Here is a 23957-nt window from a genome sequence, read left to right on the forward strand (position 1 = left end):
GAACAGAGATTTTTTTTAAATATGATTTTATGACATCAGACGATATGAATTGCCCAAAATGCCATTTTTCAAAAATTGAAAGTGATTTCTTTATTTTTGCGGTGGATATATCATCAGACACATCATTTCATAGCCCCTTCTACTAGAATTTACCATAACGCAAATCTGTGTGTGAGACAGTGTTATTTGTGAATGTTGATATGCCAGGGCTAGCAATGGAAATTCATCCGTTTAGAGTGCCAATATCCTACAATGATATACCAAGAAAGTCAGAAAAAACTTTAACATTTAAAAAAATCACCAATTTAATGAAAAAGCATGTCCGGAAAACAGAACTCTCATCTCATATAGATGTATGTCCTGAAAGAGCATCTACTCCATCATAATTTCAGATACCATTTTTATGTGGTATATGTTTAACCTTCGATAATTAAGAGGTATTCTTTGTTGTGATGTAAAATTCTATTTGCACCAAAAGCATGAATGCAATGCTCTGGAGAAGATACTCTTTCTGGACATATGAGAATTTTGTTTTCTGGTCATGATTTTTCATTTAATTTAATTGGCCACAGAATCTTGCCGTAAATAATAAACTTTTAAACTGACCTTCATGGTTCCGCTGGTCTTCAGTCTTTTTCTTCTTTAGAAGCTCTGCCATAGCAGATCTGTCAGCTTTCCCAACCTGCAACCAAAAATGGAAATAAAATATGAACACATTATGGAATATGTTTAGAATTTTTAAAAATTAAAATTTAATTTAGCCCCCCCCCCCCGCTCAACATTTTTCAAGACCATTCAGCTGCGATTTTTTGGGGTGACCGCGCCGCGCCACTCACATTTAAGTCTCGCATATCTTCTGAGTTCAAATTTGCGACACCTGGGTACGCGGTCATGTGCAAATCCAATGCAATTCTGTATCTAGACTAGGAATCCAGACAAAATTCATAAGTGTATCATTATTTTTAGTTTTTCTAATGAATTTTCTTTTATTGAAGTAGTACCACCAATACTTTCCAATTCCATCAATTTTTTTTTCAAGTAGAAATTTAAGAGCAATTTTTTTAATCACCACTGGCAGCGATATCAAGTTATGTAGAAGTCATTTTTTTTTTGCAAATCACAGAATAAAGTCTGGCCTGCTTCAGGTAAACACTTATCACTTTGGACTAAATTTCCTGGCTAGTAGGATTCAAAATTTCCTGATCCATGCACGTCTTTAAAATTTAAGTTTAATGTAAAGTTTCAACGTACCCTCTTTCTCACATCTTTTTTTGAGGTTGAAGCCTCATCCTCCATGTCCTCATCTGTGGCATCAGACTCATCCATAGCCTCATCTACTCTGGTTGCGGTGTTTAGGAACTCCTTCTCTTTCTTTAGTACATCAGCTTTTTTTCTGTAAGGGACAGGCACATTAAGGACAGACATAAATAATCAGAGTAATTTCAAAGAGCCATTTATGAAATGCATTGTAAAAATGGAGTTTTAGCATTATTAGATTTATTACTACAGAGTACAGACAAGTTATCAAATCAGAATTCAGACACCAGTTTTTTAAGTTATAGACGTAAATAATTTTATTCTGTACACACAAACTATTTTGAGTTGTAGACATATTTTTCAGTAGATCTAAATAACATAATTATTATTTAAAAACTAGTAAGAATCTTTCACATCATTAAATTTGCCCCCAAATTTGTTAATTAGCCGATGTAATGCTAATCCAGTCTAGCCAGGAGGCTTCTAGAGAGTAAAAATCATTTACTAACGTAACTTATTCTCACACGAAGCCAGGGCTTCTATTGTATACATGTGCATGTAGGCAGCCAAAACCTTAAACTTTTGCCCCCGAGATTTCTTCTTTCTCTCTAAAAAGATCTAGCCTTAAATCATGTACCTGGGATACAACTTCATTTCCGACATTTCTATGCTATGGATTTTATTTTTAGACAAGAATTCATTAAAAAAAATGACAAAAATATCATGAAAAGAAGAGACTTGCCCGATGTTTACACCGCCATCTTGTTTTCTATTGTTCTTCACCCACGATACGGACGCTTGAGTCGAGTAACGTGGGTGAGAGTAGCCAGGCGGCTTCTAGAGAGTAAAAATCATTTACTAACGTAAGGTTACTCTCATACGAAGCCAGGTCTTCCTTCTCATAGACGCGTGCGTCGGGTAACGTTGGCGAAGAACAATAGGAAGTAAGATCGGGCAAGTCTCTTCCGTCTTTTCACAATATTTCTCTCATTTTTTTGATGAATTCTTGTTAAAAATAACGAGAGCGTAGAAATGTCGGAAATGAAGTTTTTTCAATATACATGATTTAGGGCTAGATCTTTTCTATTAAGGAAAGTAGAAATCTCGGGGGTGAAAGTTTCAGGTTTTGGCTTCCGTCGTGTGGGTCAATGAGAAGGAAGACCTGGCTTCGGATGAGAGTAACCTTACGTTAGTAACTGATTTTTACTCTCCAGAACTAGAAGCCGCCTGGCTAGGTGAGAGTAAGGCCGTGTTTATGCTTCCACTTTTCAAGCCAGAATCAGCGTTTCCAAACGTGATTAGTCCAAAACACTGTTGCGTTCATGCTTACTTTCAGTTAAACGCTGTTTCAAAACGCCGATCGTAAACTCACAAAAATGTGCATTTGTAAACGTCGTTTGACCAGAATCAGGCTTTCTGGGAAGTATAAACAGAACCACGATCGTAAACGTGTTTAAATGACGTCATTTGGTACATGCTTCCGGTGAGATGAAAATCCGCGGACAAATACAGTCGTATTGCTCCTTGTTATCTCTACGTAAAAACAACAATCGGAACCCCCCCCCCAATAAAAAAAGTGCGCCCAATTTGACCTCGCTTTACAAGATCATGATTTGCTCTGAAAAGTTAAGCATAAACAGCACTCCCAGAACCACGTTTACGATCGGCGTTTTGAATCGACGTTTGAAATCGCTGATTCTGTCCTCGCAATGGAAGCATAAACGCACCCTAAGATACGTTAGTATTAGTCTTGAGGACACAATGATGATGATTTTTTTTATCATATACTTCTTCATCATTGACGTCTTGACACTCTCTCCATAGTGTCTTAAGCGAAGGACTAAAACAAAGATGGATTTCCCTAGAAAATCCATCTTTTTAAACCAAAATCACAAGAATTCTATTCATTCTTACACCTTCCTACGCCTAATGCGTAGGAAGGTTTTAAATATTATTATATAAAAATATAAAAAATGAAGATTTCTTACCTAACTGATGCCGCGTAGACCCCCCCCCCCCCCTTCCACATGTAAACAACGGAAATACAATACAATAGCGTCGACCCTTGAACCGCTTATGTATGACGTACTTCCGGAAAGCAATCCCGTCTTAACGAACAATTTAGAGATAAAAATTCTTATTAAACAAATATTAAAAATTTTTTTTTGATTATAAATAATTCATATTAATATATATAAATTATTTATGATCACGAAATAAATTTTAATATTTGTTGAATAAGAATTTTTATCTCTAATTTCTATCTCTAAATTTTATATTTTTATATAATAATATTTAACACCTTCCTACGCATTAGGCGTAGGAAGGTGTAAGAATGAATAAAATTAATAGAATTCTTGTGATTTTGGTTTAAAAAGATGGATTTTCTAGGGAAATCCATCTTTGTTTTGGTCCTTCGCTTAAGACACTATGGAGAGAGTGACAAGACGTCAATGATGAAGAAGTATATGACATATCTAAAAAAATCATCATCATTGACATTGCTTCCTCAAGACTCCGTTAGTATAGGCCTAGTATTAGTAAATGATTTTTTACTCTTTAGAAGCCTCCTGGCTAGTAGAAAAGATGGAAAGAGCTTACGGCCGTGTTTATGTCGCCATCTTGATTTCTTTGTCTTTCGCTTGGCGACAGCACGCAAATCGCGCGATTCGTTTTTTTATGAATTCTTCTTTAAAAATGAAATCAATATCGCAGAAATGTTACACCCGGTAATCTACTTCACTTGGAAAATAAGTTGAACCCCATGACAGGTAGGCCTACATGTTTTACATGTTTTAGGGCTAGATTTAGAGGGAAAGTAGAAATCTCGGGGGCGAAAGTTTCAGGTTTTGTACCAGTGGCAGTACCGTACGTGGGTGAATAGCTCGTGATCCCAGGCGTCAGTGGGGAGTAACCCTACGACTACGTAGAGTACTGTGTAGAGCTAAATTCATAGTAACCCAGGCCAGGGAACTCCCGCCCGCGTAGCGGGCGGGCAGGAGTTCCTTGGCCTGGGTTAAAATCATGACTTTCAGTTTCAGACGATTCCAGGCTAGTCATGCTAGTCGAGCACCACATAGCTAGCCTATAGATCTATATACATACGGACACGGTTCGACAATTACCCCTGGACAAAGGGAGAGCATAAATAATTACATATTAGGTACAAATCAGGATATAATAATGTATATTTACCACTGGCCACTAACACCTTGGCCTTCCACATCCCAGCCAATGTTCCGGCCGTTTCTCTGCGGGGTTCCGGACTCCACCAGGCCCTCATCAACTCAAGTTCGGGTCCACCAAGTTGACCAACATCTTTTTGTTACAAAATCGCTAGAAGTAACAGTTCCTTGTTTCCACCCAGTGTACTAAAGCCAACATGGTTGATATCCTTATCAATTCAAGAAGATTAAGACAAAGTGCAGTAAGATCAGATTCTAACGGGCGTAAATATTGGATGAAGCGATAAACTGTAACGGGCGTCGGTGAGCTTTGAATTTGAAACGCACATAGTACGGTACAGGTACACGAGCGCGCTAGCGGTAGCATGCCTCGCCGAAAATAGATTTCCGAGGCCGAGATTTACCGAAGAGTTCCGGATATCTATTAAACGTTAGCCTTTACTGATAGTTTATCCATTGCGATGATGATCTTAAAAGAAAATAAAAAAAATCATCAAATATCAAATTACCGGCAAAATGTCAGTGTAAATTATAAACTAAATGGAGATTGTATTGGGAATAGTGCATCAAACAATTTTTCAAGTTTAGTACTCCTCCCTGCTCCCCGCCCCCCCCCCCCCCTGACGAGCTTGAAGACCCTTTTTTGCTTGTTAATTTTTTCGGGTACGATTCCCGGGTACGATTGAAGAACTTATTGTGGTAACACTGTGTTTGTTACCCAACTATGTGGGCAATTATGTGATTAAGGTGTGATCTGAAGTCTAACACTGTGAATACATAGTTTACACATAGTCACACTGTGGTAACACTGTGCTTGTTACCCAACTATGTGAGTGATTATGTGACATATCAATTTGTTTGCGCTCCTTTTTTGCAGTGCGTAGCGTGTTAAATTATTTCCCTATGGAGAATAATAGAAAATACGCAGTTTTTGAGGGATTTACTAAGATATCTCCCAAACGCGTCAACAAGGTGATCTATCAAAACAGAATAGAATAGAGCAGATTCTCACCTTGAACATGATATGATTTTCAGTCAATTTTAGTCAAATTAAGTTCTGTCACTTTTGAGGTTTTTGGAACCTTTCTTGATGATTTTGAAAATCCATTTGTACATGAGCCAATGGGCAAGTGCGGGAAACGAAACGTTTGGTGCGACTTCACATTGTTGTAAAAAAATATACGTCACAATAGACCCTATCAAAAAAAGACATTTTGCAGAAAATGCTGTAGATTGCGAATACCTAAGAATGATTTTGATTGGATAAAAAAAACCTCTGTCACTTTTCACATTTGCAAAAGCTTTTGCAATTTTGGTCACTATAGTTTGGCGGCCGGTTCAGCCGATGGCATTGTGTGTACACAGTACAGTACACAGTAAACACGCATAGCTAGGCAACGCAGCGCGTGAAGAATGTCACTATTCGTACAGCGACGACTTGAGTGTATGTTGGATAGAACCGTACCATTTTTGACCGGGGGTGTGCCAATGAATGCAAGTGATCAATAAGAGTTACAAAACTGAAGGGAGTGAGAAAACAAGGAAAGTGAGAGGGAAATTTATGAAAACAAGTAATGCGAGGAAAAATTACAAGAAAAGGAGAGAAAGGAGAAGAAGTGAAAACACGCAGCTGAGTGCGCTCACGATATGTAAGTTGAACACCCCTGCACCGCAATGTAGCAGCCCGCCACTATACACGTAGACTGCCTGCACGATGCGAAGACAGCGGCGCGTATTAGTGACTGTGCGTTAAACGTCCCATTTCTATGCCTTATAAAAGGAGCGTTTTTTGTACACAACAAATTGATATGTTAACTATGTGATCTGAAGTCTAACACTGTGTCCACATAGTTTACACATAGTCAACTATGTGAACACACTGTGGTAACACTGTGTTTGTTACCCAACTATGTGGGCAATTATGTGATTAACTATGTGATCTGAGTCTCACACTGTGACCATATAGTTTACACATAGTCAACTATGTGAACACACTGTGGCAACACTGTGTTTGTTGCCAAACTATGTGGGCAATTATGATTAACTATGTGATCTGAAGTCTCACACTGTGACCACATAGTTTACACATAGTCAACTATGTGAACACACTGTGGTAACACTGTGTTTGTTACCCAACTATGTGGGCAATTGTGTGATTAACTATGTGATCTGCAGTCTAACACTGTGACCACATAGTTTACACATAGTCAACTTTGTGAACACACTGTGGTAACACTGTGTTTGTTACCCAACTATGTGGGCAATTATGTGATTAACTATGTGATCTGAAGTCTCACACTGTGACCACATAGTTAACACATAGTTTACACATAGTCAACTATGTGAACACACTGTGGTAACACTGTGTTTGTTACCCAACTATGTGGGCAATTGTGTGATTAACTATGTGATCTGCAGTCTAACACTGTGACCACATAGTTTACACATAGTCAACTATGTGAACACACTGTGGTAACACTGTGTTTGTTACCCAACTATGTGGGCCATTATGTGATTAACTATGTGATCTGAAGTCTCACACTGTGACAACACTGTGACCACATAGTTAACACATAGTTTACACATAGTCAACTATGTGAACACACTGTGGTAACACTGTGTTTGTTCCATAAGGGTATTGATATCATCATCATTATTATTTATATAATTATCAGTTACTTTGAACTATGCTTACATCTTATAGTTGCTGGATGTTTCGAGTCCTGTTCTAAGACATGTCACTGTGCTGCTACCGTCACGTGTGACGATGAGTCGGGTTCGTGCCCTTCATGTCATCCACGATGGTCGGGAGACAATTGCCAAACAGGTAATCAAATCCCTCAAGTAATGAATATATAGATTCCAAAGTTTTTAATCCTCTTGAGTTAGTTAAAGAGTACACAATATCCGTTTGCTTAATTAAGGATTATGCAAACAACATTTTACTATCAGGATATGTTGCATTTTGCATCGCCATTATACAGTTCTTGAGACGTTTGTCATGAACCCAGAATTAAAACATCGCTTTTTCTGCTCCACACTTGTTTTTATGAAGATCGTTTTACCGCTACTAGAGAAAAGACGAATCCAGGCACGGCAATCATTTCTTGCACATTCGATGCCGATTCAGACGGTAGCCTCTCCATGAGAGCTTCTATTGGGGACTTCTCAGCTGAGAGTTTTGTTACTGCAACTTCTACTGACACAAGCGATGGATCATCGTTGCAATCGAACTTTACACTTTCCATTGATGACATAGAAACTAAAACAATTTACTGTTTCGTTGGCAATTCAACCAGTGACGATGGATTTGCTTATATCAGCTTGCTCCCTCAGGGGACATTTGGTAGGTTCTGAATCATTTAAGAATTAAGTTTTTTAATAATCCTTGCAACAAATATTCATGTATCTACATGATATATGTAGACGTGAGTGTGATCGACTATTCTGCGCCACAGTCATGCAAGTGAAATTACGAAAGGGAAATTTGTAGTGAGAAAGGCTAGGTATTTTATTGCATTTTCGAATATATCAATTTGCATTTGACACTGTGGATGATTTTCTGTATGTGCTATATCCACGACCACAAGCCATATATCCACAAACTTCGTGTAAAGAGACATCGACGAATGTACAGCCAGACATTACAGGAATATGTAATATACAATGTACATTGGCATCATTAAATTGAAGGAATAGAGTGGGAAATTTTTAAAGCAGATTAGGACTAAAGCCAATTGCACATTTTGCAGAAACTTCATTTACCTATGCCAAGGGGTTCCTTGCATATGTGCCTTTTCATGGTAACCAACAGGGTAATTAGTAATGCTTTAATGGAAACATAATTCGAGACATTTGACACATTTTGAAATCAGATTACCCGGACCAAATTTGTTCATTGTTCATTCTTGTCCGTAAAAGAAAATTTACTACATATACAGAACAATTATTTTAAATATTTATGTCTCTTTCAGTTCTTCCGTTCTTCAACACCCAGCCTAGATTAGCGGAGCAAGGCTACAATTATCTGGTTATTGCATGGGATTCTTGGAACCCTGGCGTTGATGTTGGAGATGGCCCTGTCATCGGTTATAAAGTATACGTTAGCTCTTCGGATGGAAACGAAACGGTCACTTTCATTACTGCATCAGGTGTCCCAAGTGAAAGGAGACCTTCAAGAAGACGAAGAGAGGATGCAGAATGGATGAATTCTCCAATGGTCGGACCTCCAAGGAATTTACCATCAAGGAAGAAGAGACAAGGGGATGCAGGAACACTGATGCACAACATTACCGGTCTGGATGATGGTCAGTCGTATCGGATTCGGATTTCAGCAGTTCGTGATGGCCTGAACGGTGAAGGAGAAAAGGGTCCGGCTTTAAGTGTGACAACTCGAAAAATAGGTATAAGATTTACCTCAGTTCGATCTAGTGCATTTATCATGGACTTGACGTACGAAGACAATAATCGTTATGTTGCGTTTTCTATCAATATTCTATACATAACCATATGAAGGGATATGCATTCAAAGCTAAAATGAGGCATTACTGAATTTGTCGTACCCTCTTGATTAATTCTCAATTGCGCAATATGTATATATTCTTTCTCATTAACAGAACCCCCTCCGGTCCTTCTGCAACTGGTGCTATTGTAGGTGGAGCAGTCGGTGGGATAATCTTCATCGTGCTGCTGATTGTCATCATAATAATTGTACTAAGATTGAGAAGGTATCTTATTCAGTGGTATTCTGATTATTCTGATAGCAATGGTTTACTTAACTTTGACCACACTTTTATGGAGTGCCTTATGTCGACCTATTCACCAAGTAACACAATTATAGGATTACTGCGGGGAAAGATTCTTAAAAAGTATTATTTTGTCACAAAGATTAGACTAGGAAAATATTAATGAATTTAAATGACTCGGTCGAAACAGAAGTATCGTGGCACTGGGTATTCCATAGAGGTGTGGTCTGATACTAAGATGGAACAGGTAAACCTGTGGCCTGTCTTACAAAGAATTGTGATCGATCCGATGAAAAACAACTATGGAAAGCCAGCAAAGTCAGCATATAAAATGCATGTTTGTTTAAAAAACCTTCTAGATATGAATTTATATCTATGAATTCGTTGTTTCTTGACAATTTGGTGTGTTCTCCTTCGTTTACAAAAGGCATTATGCAAATTTCCTGTGGAACAAAATATGAAACTAAATGATTTCCATAGTTATGATTGATTGGATCAATCGCAACTCTTTAAGATGAGACCCTGCTGTCTCGATATCTGATCATTCATATTTGATCAATATAACAAACCCTTGTGCTTGACGATATAGCACTAAACACTTAATTTATAAGAAACTAGGGCTTACAGTAATGCAGGATAACTACTTGGACTTTTTTTCAAGGAAACTCCTGCCAGGTTCCCCCCCCCCCATTCACCTCGCCTGGGTTGAGGGCATCACATTGTGGGTCCATTTCTCGCTGAAGGAAATTACGCAATGGCCGGGATAAGGGTACATGTCGGTCTGTTTCAAATTCCACAGACCAATCTATTTTAGCAAAACGCTCCACAATTACCAGATTACAGGAGTATTATATCCCCGATGGTGATATTGAAGGAGTGGTAAATAATGTTCGGTATTGTTGTCTGTGCCTGCCAGGTTCCCCCCCCCCCCCTTCACCTCGCCTGGGTTGAGGGTACATGTCCGTCTGTTTCAAATGGGTTGAGGGCATCACATTGTTAGAAATAATTTCAAGATATATAATATTACGTAATTAAAAACATTTTCACTGTCACACTCTGTGAAATTCATGTTTTTTCACATCCGACTATTTATTTATTTTGTTTTAAATAAAAATTTGTTTACAAAGAAATTTTGGTTGATTCTACACCATTTAAATCAATTATATTTGTTCCCCTGTGTTTTTTTTTGTTCCCCTTGATTTGCCATTATCCTTAACGCCTTCATTCTTTTTTTTTCTAGAAAAAAACCTCGCCCTAAGCCGGTCTCCTACTCATATAATAATGATTGCATTGGCGACATTTCAACAGGTATACTCACGTTGTATTTTCACTTCGCTGGGTACACCAGTTGTTGGGATAACCCATTGATTCATTCTAGAGGCAATTCAGTGTAGACGCGTGATTATGTCTTTATGGTACCATCGGAATTTCGAGTTGGATTACTAAGTAGCAACTGAGCCATATTACCATGGCAATTATCATAATGAAAAAGTGATCATTATTTGATATCGCCTGCAAATTCCGAACCATATTATTACACATCTATATATTAAAGGATCCTGGCTGACAAAGCTGACAGCAAAGAATAGAGAAAAGTGGCAATTTCCGATGGTATTATAATCCCTCGGGAAATTCAGGAATCATTACCTTAGTAAATGAAAATTGTTTCAGTTTCAATTTTCCCAGGTACTTTGCCATGAGCCCCCACACCCCCCCCCAAAAAAAAAAGAGTTTTCCCTCCTCCAAAAGACTTTTACTTACAGGATGAACTCAAAGAGCTACTCCTGAGATGAATGATATACAGGTAGTTTTGTTTCTTAAACACAGACCTATATTATTAGTACTAGGTTCAACATTTAACATGAGGTAAAAGTGAACATATCCTGACCAGACAGTCATTTGTGTTTTCTCTGTAAATACCTAGTAATGCTGTTTTCATGTTCTTGGTTCGTTACTAGGTCAAGAGAGTAAAGCACAATGACATTGCCGGTGTCGACGACTGTTTTCCCCCGAAGTTTGGATGCAATCAGAGGATGCAATTATTTAGGGTTGTGCTTGCCTAACATTGCAATAATTGTCATCAAAAGATCGAAATACTCTAGCATCTGAACTGGCATGTACAGTGTCATACCGTTGGTCACGGCATTGGGGGGGGGGGCACCAGCAAAAATTTTGAGTCCCCTAGAGAGCGCGCTCAGTTTCCACGTATACTGACCTAATAGACACATTTTAAGGACAGTGACATATATTAAACAGTTATGTATCTCACTGAAGCACGAGTTTGAAATTTTTGATATTCAGACGTAAAAAGGGACATTATGATCAACTTATTGTAATCATGATACGTACCTTTCTTGCTAAACAATGAGAGCGCGAAGCGCGATCTGAAATTTTTGTATATATTGACCCCAAAAAGGGAGATTTTAAGGACTATACTTAAGGAATCCATTACATATCTCACCACAGTCATCTAATGCGAGTGCTAAGCGCTTGCTGATTTTGTTAGATAAACACATGAAGCACTTGAAATCATTGTAATCATGATGCTTAACGTACGCATCTCAATAATCAAATATTGCGAGCGCGAGTTGAAAAATTAGGAAATTCAGACCTGAAAAGGGGCATTCTAAAGCTTGTTTGTAGGAATTCACTAAGACGATACGTATTTAATTAACCAAATGATGCGATCGCGAAGCGCGACCTGAAAATTTTGATATTGATATTAGAAAAAGGGACATTTTTAAGGACTGATTCTAGGAATTCATGGAGAGCAGACACATCTCACCAATCAACTAATGCGAACATAAGCACGGACAAGAAATGTCTTATATTAAGACCTCAAAATGTGGCAATCACTTTAAGTAGTCATGAAAAAGAAGCATACTATTGTTGAAGTGCGAGGAAGTATATTGAAAACAGGAGGTTTTAGTACAGCATAATTATATATCTCGTTAAAGTTTAACAGACAATCTGAGAACCAGGAACAAAGAAGACATGGGCCCTAATCAAATTATGTTTCATAAAGTAATGAAAAAATGTGTCTCACGTAATATAACAGAATTATAGTATAATATAACATCATAATGAATAATAATTTCTTCTTTCCCATTATGTTTCTCTTCCTCTCTCTCTCTTACTTCTTTTTCTGTTTTGTTGTTTAGTCAGCCGATTGGGGAGCTCGTGCCCCCCATGGCCCCCGTAGTTACGCCACTGGGCATGTGTGTGATCGCCCATTTAAAAGCATCTCATTTTCATGCCATAATTACTTACTACCCCGTGATAACGCGGTGGTTCAATCTTCTAACGTTTGTCTTTTCCATTCCAATCCCTTATACGAGATAAAGGCCAAGAAACAGATCAATCACCTCAGCGGTATGAAAATCTTGGACCTAGGAGGCGGATTGAATCTCCAACGCAAGCTCCTTTGCCCGACCTACCAATTACTCGTTTAGATCAGAGTTACAAACCTACACGGGTTACAGTAGAGAAGTCTTCAAGGGATCGTCGCATCATACCTGTCTCAAAGTTTGCCACTTTTGTTGAGAATAATAGGCACACTGACACATTCTATAAGGATTTCCTTGTGAGCAATTAGGAAGTTTTCGCACTACGACGTGGAACAAATTTAAGAACACAGCACATGCATTGAAAAATCACCATTAACTCACAAATTGGGGAACCGGTAAAGCATTTTCGTCGTAAGTTTCACAGCTGACAATAAACCGCAAACGTGTCGTTTGTCAGAGAGGACTGTTGTTTGATATGTAAATTTAATTTTCGACGAAGACATTTTGTTTGCTCTTTGTCATGAAAAGATTTGATAATTACATTTTCAATGTTCTTGAAAGCGTTTGTCATCTTAGTTCGAAAACTTCCTATTATCATTGTAATCCTAGCAACTCTCCATACATTTTAAACGTCTTCAAAATTCTTCAAGACATGTAATTTTTAGTTGTACTAATAATTCTGAGTATGATTTCTTCCTCGGGTCATTTTTTCACTTGAGGTATTAAGGGCCTCAACGGAAATAGGCCGTCCAAGCTTTCATGAAATTCTTAAATAAAATGAAATCAATCACTGAATTGGTTACACCTAGTTCCTACTGCCATAATTTGTGCCACGATCAACCCTAAAAGGACTGGGGGCCATAGTTCCCCCTCCCTGAATGCTTCGTGCGATATATCCGAAACGCAATAAGATAGAACCGCAAATTTCTATGACTTTATTTTATGACGTTTTATAGACCAAATTCGCGACATACAAGTATAGAATCGCGACGCCCCATGACTGTTTACGAGACAATGTCTTGCCAAAAATGAATTTTTTTATAATTTGTCTACAAAGTCAAGGGAGATGAAACTCATAAAAGGGTTATTATATTTCGTTCTAAATGGTCTGATTAATTGCTAAATGATCTGTAAAAATGTCGAATAAAAAGGAAATAAGCAAAATACGATTAAACAAGGAAACACAAAAGAAAATATGTTGTTGGGGTTTTTTTTGGAATTTCTTTGTAGAAACCTTATAATTAGATTACAAAAAAGGCATCTCATAAAAAGATAGAAAATTTGAAATTAAATTGTGTGTGAAATATGCAAATTGTGTTATTCATGAATAAATTTGCATATTTTATTCATTATAAATAACAAAAATACCTTCCGTTTTTTTAAATGGCCTGTAGTTTACGTGGTAAAAAATGTGCGTACCAAATTTCGCTGCGATTGCTCGAACGGCGGCCGAGATCAGAAAAGGGGGAATCATGCCCCCCCCCCCCCCCGTCAATACCTCTCAAATAGCCCAGTCCTGTTAGGGTTAAACCCTTGGTCTAAACCTTGGAGTGATCGTATAGTGATCGTATAAGATCTTATCAGATCTTCAGATCAGACGCGGTATTGCTGAGATATAAAGGCCAATCTTAACGGATCATGCAACAGTTGGGATGAGGTGTTAGGGTATGTTCATAAAAGTAAAGGCATTGTTTATTTGACAAGTGTGAACTTAAGAACTGTACAGAACTGAAAAGCCTAGTACTACATAATTTTAGTTAATTGTGCATATAAGATTGGCAATATACCTGATTTAATCAAAGCGATGACGCAAATCTGTTGGACAACTATTCATTAGGTTTTTTACTCCAACCAATTTGTGCGACAAGATTAATATGTGATTTCTTTCAGCTGGAAGATAAAGGTGCTAAAAAAATAATCATTGAAGAATACTTTGACACAAGTTTGATTATGATTACTTTTATACATTTTCTTTTCTAATTTTTATTGTATTTTTAGAATTTGGCAAACGTTTGTCCTGGTCCTTCAACCTCCATGATAAGAAGTGCGTTGAAGAAAGAAAACCGGTCAAAGAGTCGAAACACCAACAACCATCCACGTAATTAAAAAATAATGTCAATGTGTGGTTTTCATGAATACCTTTGTTTGCTAACTTGTTTCAAGACGGTAAAAATACTATCAGCAGCAGGGAATTGCCCTGCGAAGTGGGGGTGTTAGGGTGCTGAAGCATTCCCAAGATTGACATGGGTGAGTTGGGTGCTTGTCAATATCATAGGCAGTAAGTAGGATATGCTAAGTAGAAATATACCCAAAATATCTTTCATTTTGAAGTTAAAACCTTTCATTTTGGGTTTTTCTTGCGGTGCCAATTCACTTTTGGGACAGTTTTGAGTTTTCTTCTCAAATATTCTTCAAAACCGGCAATCCCTATATAAAAATCGCTCCCAGGACCTGCTGCATGAATAGTTTGTAAGCAGGTCCGTATTAAGATGAAATACAAAAGTAAACAAAAAAAGATAGCAAATTTATTTAAGGTTGAATAATTAAAGACAAGGAAAGAAATATTATAAACATGACAGCTTTAATTTGTAGCACTCTCATTGATTGCCTATATTCCAATGTCATTTGGTGTTCACTATAACTGAGTGGTTTTATTCTCATTAACATCAGTTTCTTGACATTTTTTTCTCAATAATATCGATATATTTTCTTTTACCCTCATATTAATAAACTTCCAGTGGATAGAAACCGGGTCATCCTAGAGTCTGTAGGCTCTCTAGATTCAGATTTCATCGACGCCAGCTACGTCAAGGTGAGTTTAATTATTCAAATCGAGAGATTTCGTATGAAGGTAGTTAAGAGGACATTAAAGGGGAATGAAATCTTTGAAACAAATAGGCTTGTGTAGAAACAGAAAAATCAAAGAATAAGAATAAAGAAAGTTTGAGAAAAATCGGACAAATAGTGAGAAAGTTATGAGCATTTGAATATTGCAATCACTAATGCTATGGAGATCCTCACATTGGCAATACGACAAAGATGTGTGATGTCACTGATGAACAACTCTCCCCATTACTTTAGTATATATTTCACTTGAATTGCCTCTTTTATCACATCTATCCATAGATCATGTGTTCTTTCTACATGAGGGCATTTAATACATATTTCTTAAGAATACATAAGGAATAAAGAGTTTGTATCATCGTAAGAAAAAGCAAAAAGAGACATTTTGAGGGTATTTTATAGTCCACCAAAGGGAAAGTTATTCATCAGTGACATCACACATCCTTGTCGCATTGCCAATGGGAGGATCTCCATAGCATTAGTGATTGCAATATTCAAATGCTCATAACTTTCTCATTATTTGTCCGATTTTTCTCAAACTTTCTTTATTCTTATTCTTTGATTTTTTTCTTTTTCTACACAACACTATTTGTTCCAAAGGTTTCATTCCCCTTTAAAGTGATTGTTTAACATTGGTTTGACTTTTAAAAAATCTGAGCTAGAAGGTCACACTTGTCACCTGTATCTGTGATATGTTCCAAAAATGAAGCCCAGAAAAAATTGCGTTCGAAAATGATTATTTAGTGCTTCAAAAATTGAAATAAAAAGTGACCGGAAACACCATCTTAATTTAATCCCATACACTAATGTGTACTATTTAGGTGTCTATAAGACGCCTATTTACAAAATCGGGGTTTGCCTTGTAGTTTTAGCTTTTCATTCTCAGTAATGGTTGTTTTCAGGGTTTATTAGTTCTAATACATGCACTTGTACACATGTTTCATCTTGGTTTGAGATTTTTTTAAATCGGCTGCTCACAAAGTTAAACATTCACCTTTAAGCAGCTGGTACAAGACAACGTTATACACAAAATTTTATCTCACTATTAGATTTCTACATGTATGTTCCATCGATTACGCCTAGTCGTGGTTTCAACATCAATTGGTCTACATTAGGAGCCACTATTTTTTTCGGGGTAATTTAAGCACCACAGTTCTTCTGGCAAAATGTGCTGTTAGGCGAATGCAAGAGACATTATTTCCCCCCATGGAACTGCATCATCGTGATGGAATAAGCATAAACCCATGCTTGAGGCCGTCGTCAACATCAAGCAGGTCGCTCATGACGACGGTCTCCTGCGTTCTGAAATTGAGTTAAATAATATTTTTCATATGCTTTTTTTATATTCAGAAAGAGATTGTAAATGATACGTGTGTCTAAAATGTATATATATGTAAAATCTATGTAATAATCGATTATGTTGTATTATGTTGAACATGTTGAACGCAGAAATAAATTTCAAGCAAACAAACAAAAATATATGAATGGGAAAACTTAGAAATGCCACCCTCATGGTCGTCGAACGTCACCATCTGTCAAAAATGAAATGTTCTAGAAGTATACACTGAACTCATTCAAGTTATTGTTTGAATTAACGTAGGTATCATATTGAACTATTTATTGATCTAGAAATAAGTCTTACTTGTCTATTCCTATACAAAGCTTGAGCGTACTAAAAATTCGAAATTCGAAATTATTTGAAAGGTTGGAGGAGTGACAACCTTTTCCAAATGTTACATTAAACCTTGTATAAACATGATAAAGCTGAATCCAACATTTTAAGTGTTGGGTAAAACCATTTAAATTGGTAATTGCAATATTCAGACAATGTTGTTAATCATCCAACCTTTCAAATGTTTAGTTAACATTTCTTTTCTTTAGAGTGTAATGAGATGTTTACACTTTATCCTACAAGAAAACACGAGGAAACATGCAATAGTCTTGGAAGATCGGAGCAAATATAACAATGGCTCTGAATATGGTGATCCATCCGTATCTTTTCAAGTGTAGTATTCTTGATATTTCGTACATTGTAATTTGTTGTGATTGTCATACGGTAAATAAATCCAAAACAATCCATCACGAAATCTTTGGGAATACATTATGCGTGGGTGTGGGTGGAATGGTGTTATGTACGTATGGCATAGCTGCGTTGTAACAGTTACATCTATTGTCTAACAACTGTATAATCATTTAACATTTAACTTGCTTTATAATGTGATTTTTTTTTCATCTTATGATGTATAGGGTATTCGATACAGGTTTATAACTACACAGATGCCTATGCCTAACACAGTCGCCGATTTCTGGGACGTGGTGTTTTACAACCAACCAACCGTTATCATTATGCTTAACGATGATAACAGACGTAACAAGGTGAGGGGCCTCCTGGAAAGAATGATAATAGGCATATTGTCGACAGTGTATCCGGAGTTGTGTTCACATTGTGTCCACAATGTGAACACAGTGTAATAAAAGTGTGTTCAGAGTGTGTAACAAAATATGAAATCATCTTCATACTGGTCAAAACCCACACGTTTTACATTGTGAATCTCACGGTGCTACTTTATGAACATAGCATGTAAAAGTATCAGTACACATACTCGACTCCAAATTGAGAAAATTAATGATTTCAACGATTTGAAATATATCACCACATAGTCCACTACATGATCATACTGTGAACACACTGTACTCAGATTTTTTCAGCATGGACTATGGGCTCTTAATTGTGGAGAGCCTTAAGATTCTTTCACAGATATAAATTTACATTTCATATTTACTTCGTCAAAATGATGGTTATAGACCGTTACTAAATAATCTTTTACGCTACTAAATATGATTCGTGTTCTGATGTTAGCACCTAGAGAGCTATAGAAAATGTTCATCTCATTATTTGTGACTCTAAAAGAGAAAGCTGTGCGTTAACATTGATAACACGTGTAGAATCGTTGTCTCAGTATGTAACAAAAATGAAAGTATATAGGCCTAATTATTACGGAGGTGGCCATTGGGGATAATGCTTGATTGCTTTGGGAAGAACTTACAAGACAATCCTGGTGTTTGTTTAACACCATGTGGTGTTATAACGGCACTGTTGGTGGAGTCTTAGGTGTTATGTTAAAAATCCAATAGAATAATTTTATTACGTTAGGTTTTATTCGTCTACCAGCATCTCAAATCATGAATGTTACTTGCTACATTTATCACTTTATTATGATGATCGATATTTTTTTCAACGGTAGAGAAGAAGTGTGATGACTGCATCGATAATGAAAGTCGGTAGATATGCAAGTTATTAGTCAATAAAATTTAACTTACATGTTTGCCTATCTTAACCCCTTTAGACTTGTGCCCAATACTGGTTGGACAGTGGTGTTGCCATTTTCGGATCTTTTTCTGTCACTACGGTGTCTGTCTCCGAGAACGAAGGACTGATAGAGAGGGAGATGCAAGTTACCAGAAATAATTCAAAGGTATACCCTTTCTTCAACTTTCAAGTTTATAAAATCTCATTAAGAAATTGAAATATTTGTTTACCTATCGCTCCTTTTCAATTTAAATACATTTTTGGTTCCCGTTTTATAAACTCGTCTTATTTTATGTTACAATTAGATATTAGCCACTCAAATCAAAGTATTTCAGTAGCTTTAAATTGTTATTACAAATTCGTTATGACTCTTTTATGAAACGGACACAAGATTATGGGCACTTGCTTATTATTCAAGGGGGAAGTTGGAGTATGTCAAAAAACTGAAGAATCTTTACGCATAGCTCGCATGCAGCGTTATGGTTGGATCGGGTTCTTGAAAAAATGTACCGGAAATGTTTGAAGAACCCGGAAGTAAACCAAGTTCTGGATTTTGAAGAATCGGTTTGTACCATTTCAGCGGGAGTTGGAAATTACAATTCACAATAATAGAAACACATATAAAATAATTGATCAAATAACAAATGTGACATTGAGTAAATGATAAACAATAGATAATATATATAATTCATGTAAATTTTATGAACAAGTACAAATAGAAAGTAGTGGCCAGTAATCGTATGCAAATTGCTTGAGTACATCGTAGTCGACATATGATTGTACAATACGACTTAATGAATGCCATTGAGAGATTACATTCTTAAAATCGAGTCGTGTTGAAATTTGTTTGTGAGGTAACATTTGCTACAATACAAGAGGAACCGCAACAAATAAGTAAATTAGTTAGGCTTTTTCTGTTTTTATTACAATAAACATAAGAAATGATAAAAAAAACAGTTGGTACATAAACTCCCGTTCGAGGGTATAAGTAGTTTTGGTTAATATGATAGCTCCAAAAGGGCCAAATAATGATCCAAGTTGGCTAGCAAAGAGTTCTTGAGTAAAAGCCCATAGTGCTGGTGATAACAAAATTGGTGTTGAGTTGCAATGGGCGATCATAGTCACTGAGTTAATATATCCTTGAACACAGCCGATTTCATCAATTCATGAGTTGATTTATGTTCTTTCGAACTGGTGGATGATCTTGATGAGATCTGAGAATTCCACTCAAAACATTTGCAGTCTCTTGATGATGCGGAAAAGAGTTCATCAGAAGTTGATGTGGTATTCCACCATTGAATTACTTGCTGTAAGATAACTTATCGAGACATTCTAGAATATTCGAGTGTACCTTAAAAAGACAGTTCTTTACTTGCAATCCTTTTTATTAAGAAAGTGATAATTTTTATCTGCAAACTCTCTCAGGAGTTTTTAAAACAAAATGGTTAAAATAATGTTCATACAATTATTCTTGTATGAAACATGTTTGGGTGCCAACGTTTAATAATGAATCAAAAGTACCTTAAAAATTTACAGATATCATGAATATGTTTTAATACTCATTCTAGGCTCGTCATGTTGTGAAGCAGTACCAGTTCTTACACTGGCCAAATGAGGCCCAGCAGCAAGCGAATCGACCTCGTCAGCTAGTCAATCTGATGACAAAAGTTCAGGAAACTTTAGAACGATCCCGAGAAGGGTTCCCAGTACTTGTTCATTGCATGTGAGTAATGGAGATCAACCATGACTGTGCATCCCTGTAATACGATTGTATTCCTAGTTCCCCAAAAGTGTTCACCACTGTATCTTCTTTTCCTGCACTTTACTGTATTGGGAAATGACTATACCGTAATATCAATTGAGTGGATCCGATAATTGGGTTGTCTAATCTAGCATGTTTGTGTTGTCTACGCTAATGGATGAAATTACTCTTACGTCTGGTTTGTTTTTCTAAGGACAGGCAGAAAGATTATTAAAACATTAAATCAATTTCAAAGATTTTTTTGGCAAGCTTTGTAGAACAATTTATGGTACGATTAATGCTGGTATTGATTTGTTATTTTATTTATTTAATTTTTTCTAAGTATGTAGGCATAGTGATGACTTTGTTAACACATTTACATATCTATAGGAATGGAGTTGGCCGAACTGGCGTATTTTGTAGCACGCTTGAGTGCATCGCACAAGTAAATGAAGAAGGCGCTGTCGATGTCTTTCACGTGGTGAAGATGCTCAGAAGTGAAAGGATGCATTTCGTACAAACCGAGGTAACATTTACCTGTACTGTGTGTGTGTGTGTGTGTGCATGACTCGGATGGAGTGAGAGTGTGTATGTGCGTCTGTTTGAGAACGCCAGTGTTTAGGAAATGTGAAATCGCATAGGAGTACATTTGTAAGTACATTTGTAAGTACATGGTCATGTACCCACCGAGTGCATTTTTGCATGTGAGTGGGTTTTCGACTATGGCTGGCTTTTTGTATTGCTTGTGAGGGTTAGCGTTATTCATGTGCATGTATTACTTTTCTTCTATTTCTTGTAATGCAGGAAGAATATTCGCTCATCTACGAGCTGATCAAAGAATATCTTCGAGAAAATGATTACGAGCATCCGTTTCCTGAGGTTTCGCCGAACGATCACACTTACACGTATGCCGATTCCCCTCTGGCCCCAGGTTCCGGTGAGAGTGAGCATGTATACGCACAACTGCAAGAGGGCGCCCCCGATAAAGGAGTGTATACCCCACTGAAGACATAAAGATGATTCCGTTGGGACAAAGGCTCTTCCAGCTAAGGATTCCATGAACTCGGGAATGGTTTAAAATATTGAAATACGCACTGGCATTTACTAAACACCTAAACTTTAAAGCCTGTAGACTAGTTGGTCAACAAGTTTATAGTCCGCGAACAAGCTAAGAGTTACTTGTACGACTTTGACTATACAGATATTGAATAACAACACTGCATAATGATGTTTATGTTATAATTTAAGTGTTTTAAAATTCATTTTTTTAATTCATTTTTCAAAGGCATTTAGTCGCCTCTTGATGGAGATTGTATTCATTCTATAACCTGTTACCTGTTTTCGAAAGAAATATATTGTTATATCTTGGGAGTATTTGTGAGAAGGGAGTCGTTGCTGCAAGGGAGAAGGGATGGCAGAAAGACAGCTTCTACTACCCTTCCCCCAAAACGTGTTCAAACATGCACACAAGCATAAAGTGTGCGCGTCAATTATTACATGTCAACCAGGTAAATTTTATCTTTATTATATGATTGGCCGCTTCGCGCTCTCACTTTCTGATCCTAAAAAAATACTACGCATTCTTACCTCAATTCCCAGGAAATTTTCTCATTGGCCTTACAAAAAAAAAATCGTTTCAATAATATCTTCAAACTTCCTTTAATCAAATGCATTTTCCTCTCATGTAAAAGCGGATCTATCTTTGTTGTATGAGAAACATGTTTGTATCATTATCTATAATAGAAATTTCTTTGATATGTTACGTTTTAAATAAACAAACTACATTATTGTGTAATGTTAAGTACATTTTATAGATTTTTTTAATTGTTATTTTTTTCCAAATCAGAACATTTTGTGACAGGCAAACATACACTATGCCGATGTGTTGGCTTTCATGAAGCTCACGAATGTATGCAAAGGACGCGAATTAAAAAAGAAGAACAAATGGCAAAGTCCATCAGTCATTTTGCGTAGCAAAAATATCGCTTATTCTTTTCACCTGGGATGTGATGCCTTTTCTTTACGCTTTATTTTTTTAGAGTACCTCAAAATCATTATAACAAGTTAAACATGCTCAAATCGCAAATGTGATGTTCGTGTCCTTCGCAAGATCTTGGTGTCGCCCTTAACTCATTGTGGAGTGTTGTGGCCCAATGAATTAGTCTCCAGACTCTTAAAACAGAGGGTCGTGGGTTCGAATCCCAGCCGTGGCGTAAATTCCTTCGGCAAGAAATTTATCCACATCGTGCTGCACTCGACCCAGATGACCTTAATGGGTACCCGGTAGACTTTATTCCTTGAACGCTTTAGCGCCTATTAATATGGCGGCCAGCTACAGCCGGGGTATCAAAAAAAGTTTACACTTTGAAAAAGCCCTGGAAATTAAAAAAATATATACAACATGTGGGTAATTTGTTCACATACAAAATTGGGATTGGGTCTCATCTATCCAATAAAAGTAAAAGTTTTGACAAAATGTTACACTTGAGTGAGCACTGTCCATTTTTGTAAGTCTCACAGAAATGCACGTTTTACGCTGTGTCAAGGGATGAGGGAGAAATCAAACTTACCCAATGAAACATTTCAGTTCAGTTCAGTTCATTTTATTTCAAATTCCATATAAAAATAACATTAAGAAAATACATATATCTACACACAATAGAAACAAGGATTAAACAATAATTTGGTATACATGGTATATACGAATAATGTTAACATATTGCAATTTACAGGAATTAGGGGAAAGCCAAAAAAAGCCAGATGGCTTGTCGAGCAGGCTACCCTAGTAGGGGGAAATAAATTATTGTCAATATTGAAATAAAACCAGATATAAAACTATATTGAAATTAAATTAACAGAAGAATAGGACAGATACCACACAACCCTATACAAAGCAGCATATCTAAAATATTCAAGATGTCAGCAAATATTTCTTAAGCTTCCTTTTAAATACGTTAAGTGTTTTACAAGATCGAATTTCAATTGAAAGACTGTTCCAAACTTTTGGGGCACGATGTCGAAAAGATTGAAGTGTATAATTTTTTGCAACTGGGTATAAATGATAATTTTCCCTAGTTCTTGTGTTATAAGTATGTATATTACAATTTTTATTTACCATACATGAAACTGTGCTAGGAAGAATATTATTTTCATTTTTAAATATAAGTATTGCACATTGGTAATCATTTAGATTAAATATATTAAGTACATTCAGTTGAATAAAAAGATCTTTTGTATGTGCCAAATAATGAGAATGAGTGCATATTCTGACTACTTTCTTTTGGAGAAGATACAATGGTTGTAGTTTTGAATGATAAGTATTAGCCCATACAATATTGCAATAACTTAGGTAAGATAAGATTAATGTATTATATAAAGTCAAAAGAACTCGTTGAGGGAGAATATGACGGAGTTTGCTGATAACACCAACATTTTTTGCTACCTTATTTGTAATAGTAGAAATATGAATACTCCATGATAATTTTTCATCTATTAAAACACCTAAAAACTTTGTATGATGGACACGTTCAATAATTTTATCATTCATTTTGATTTGAAAATTATCCAAAGATTGCTGTGGTGAATTTT

The 23957-nt window shown here is 36.5% G+C and overlaps 2 protein-coding genes across 2 annotated transcripts in view; both read left to right on the forward strand.

The window, feature by feature from the left end:
- Positions 1-7930, forward strand: part of LOC121406257 (delta-like protein 4) — a 39400-nt gene extending 31470 nt beyond the window's left edge. The window contains exons 8-9 of the mRNA XM_041597276.1: positions 7147-7269; positions 7498-7930. Coding sequence (XP_041453210.1) covers positions 7147-7269; positions 7498-7799 — 425 coding nt within the window. The 3' untranslated portion in view covers positions 7800-7930. The remainder of the gene's footprint in view (positions 1-7146; positions 7270-7497) is intronic.
- An 884-nt stretch (positions 7931-8814) lies between these two features.
- On the forward strand, positions 8815-22173 carry LOC121406331 (receptor-type tyrosine-protein phosphatase S-like). The gene is made up of 11 exons (XM_041597357.1): positions 8815-8845; positions 9059-9169; positions 10431-10495; positions 12526-12770; positions 14473-14572; positions 15213-15286; positions 17566-17694; positions 18666-18794; positions 20197-20351; positions 20760-20895; positions 21174-22173. The coding sequence occupies exons 5-11, from the start codon at positions 14509-14511 to the stop codon at positions 21381-21383; spliced, it is 897 nt and encodes a 298-aa protein (XP_041453291.1). The 5' UTR covers positions 8815-8845; positions 9059-9169; positions 10431-10495; positions 12526-12770; positions 14473-14508; the 3' UTR covers positions 21384-22173.
- The last annotated feature ends 1784 nt before the right edge of the window (positions 22174-23957 follow it).

Source organism: Lytechinus variegatus, chromosome 19 (assembly GCF_018143015.1).
Source record: "Lytechinus variegatus isolate NC3 chromosome 19, Lvar_3.0, whole genome shotgun sequence".
Taxonomy (NCBI): Eukaryota; Metazoa; Echinodermata; class Echinoidea; order Temnopleuroida; family Toxopneustidae; genus Lytechinus; species Lytechinus variegatus.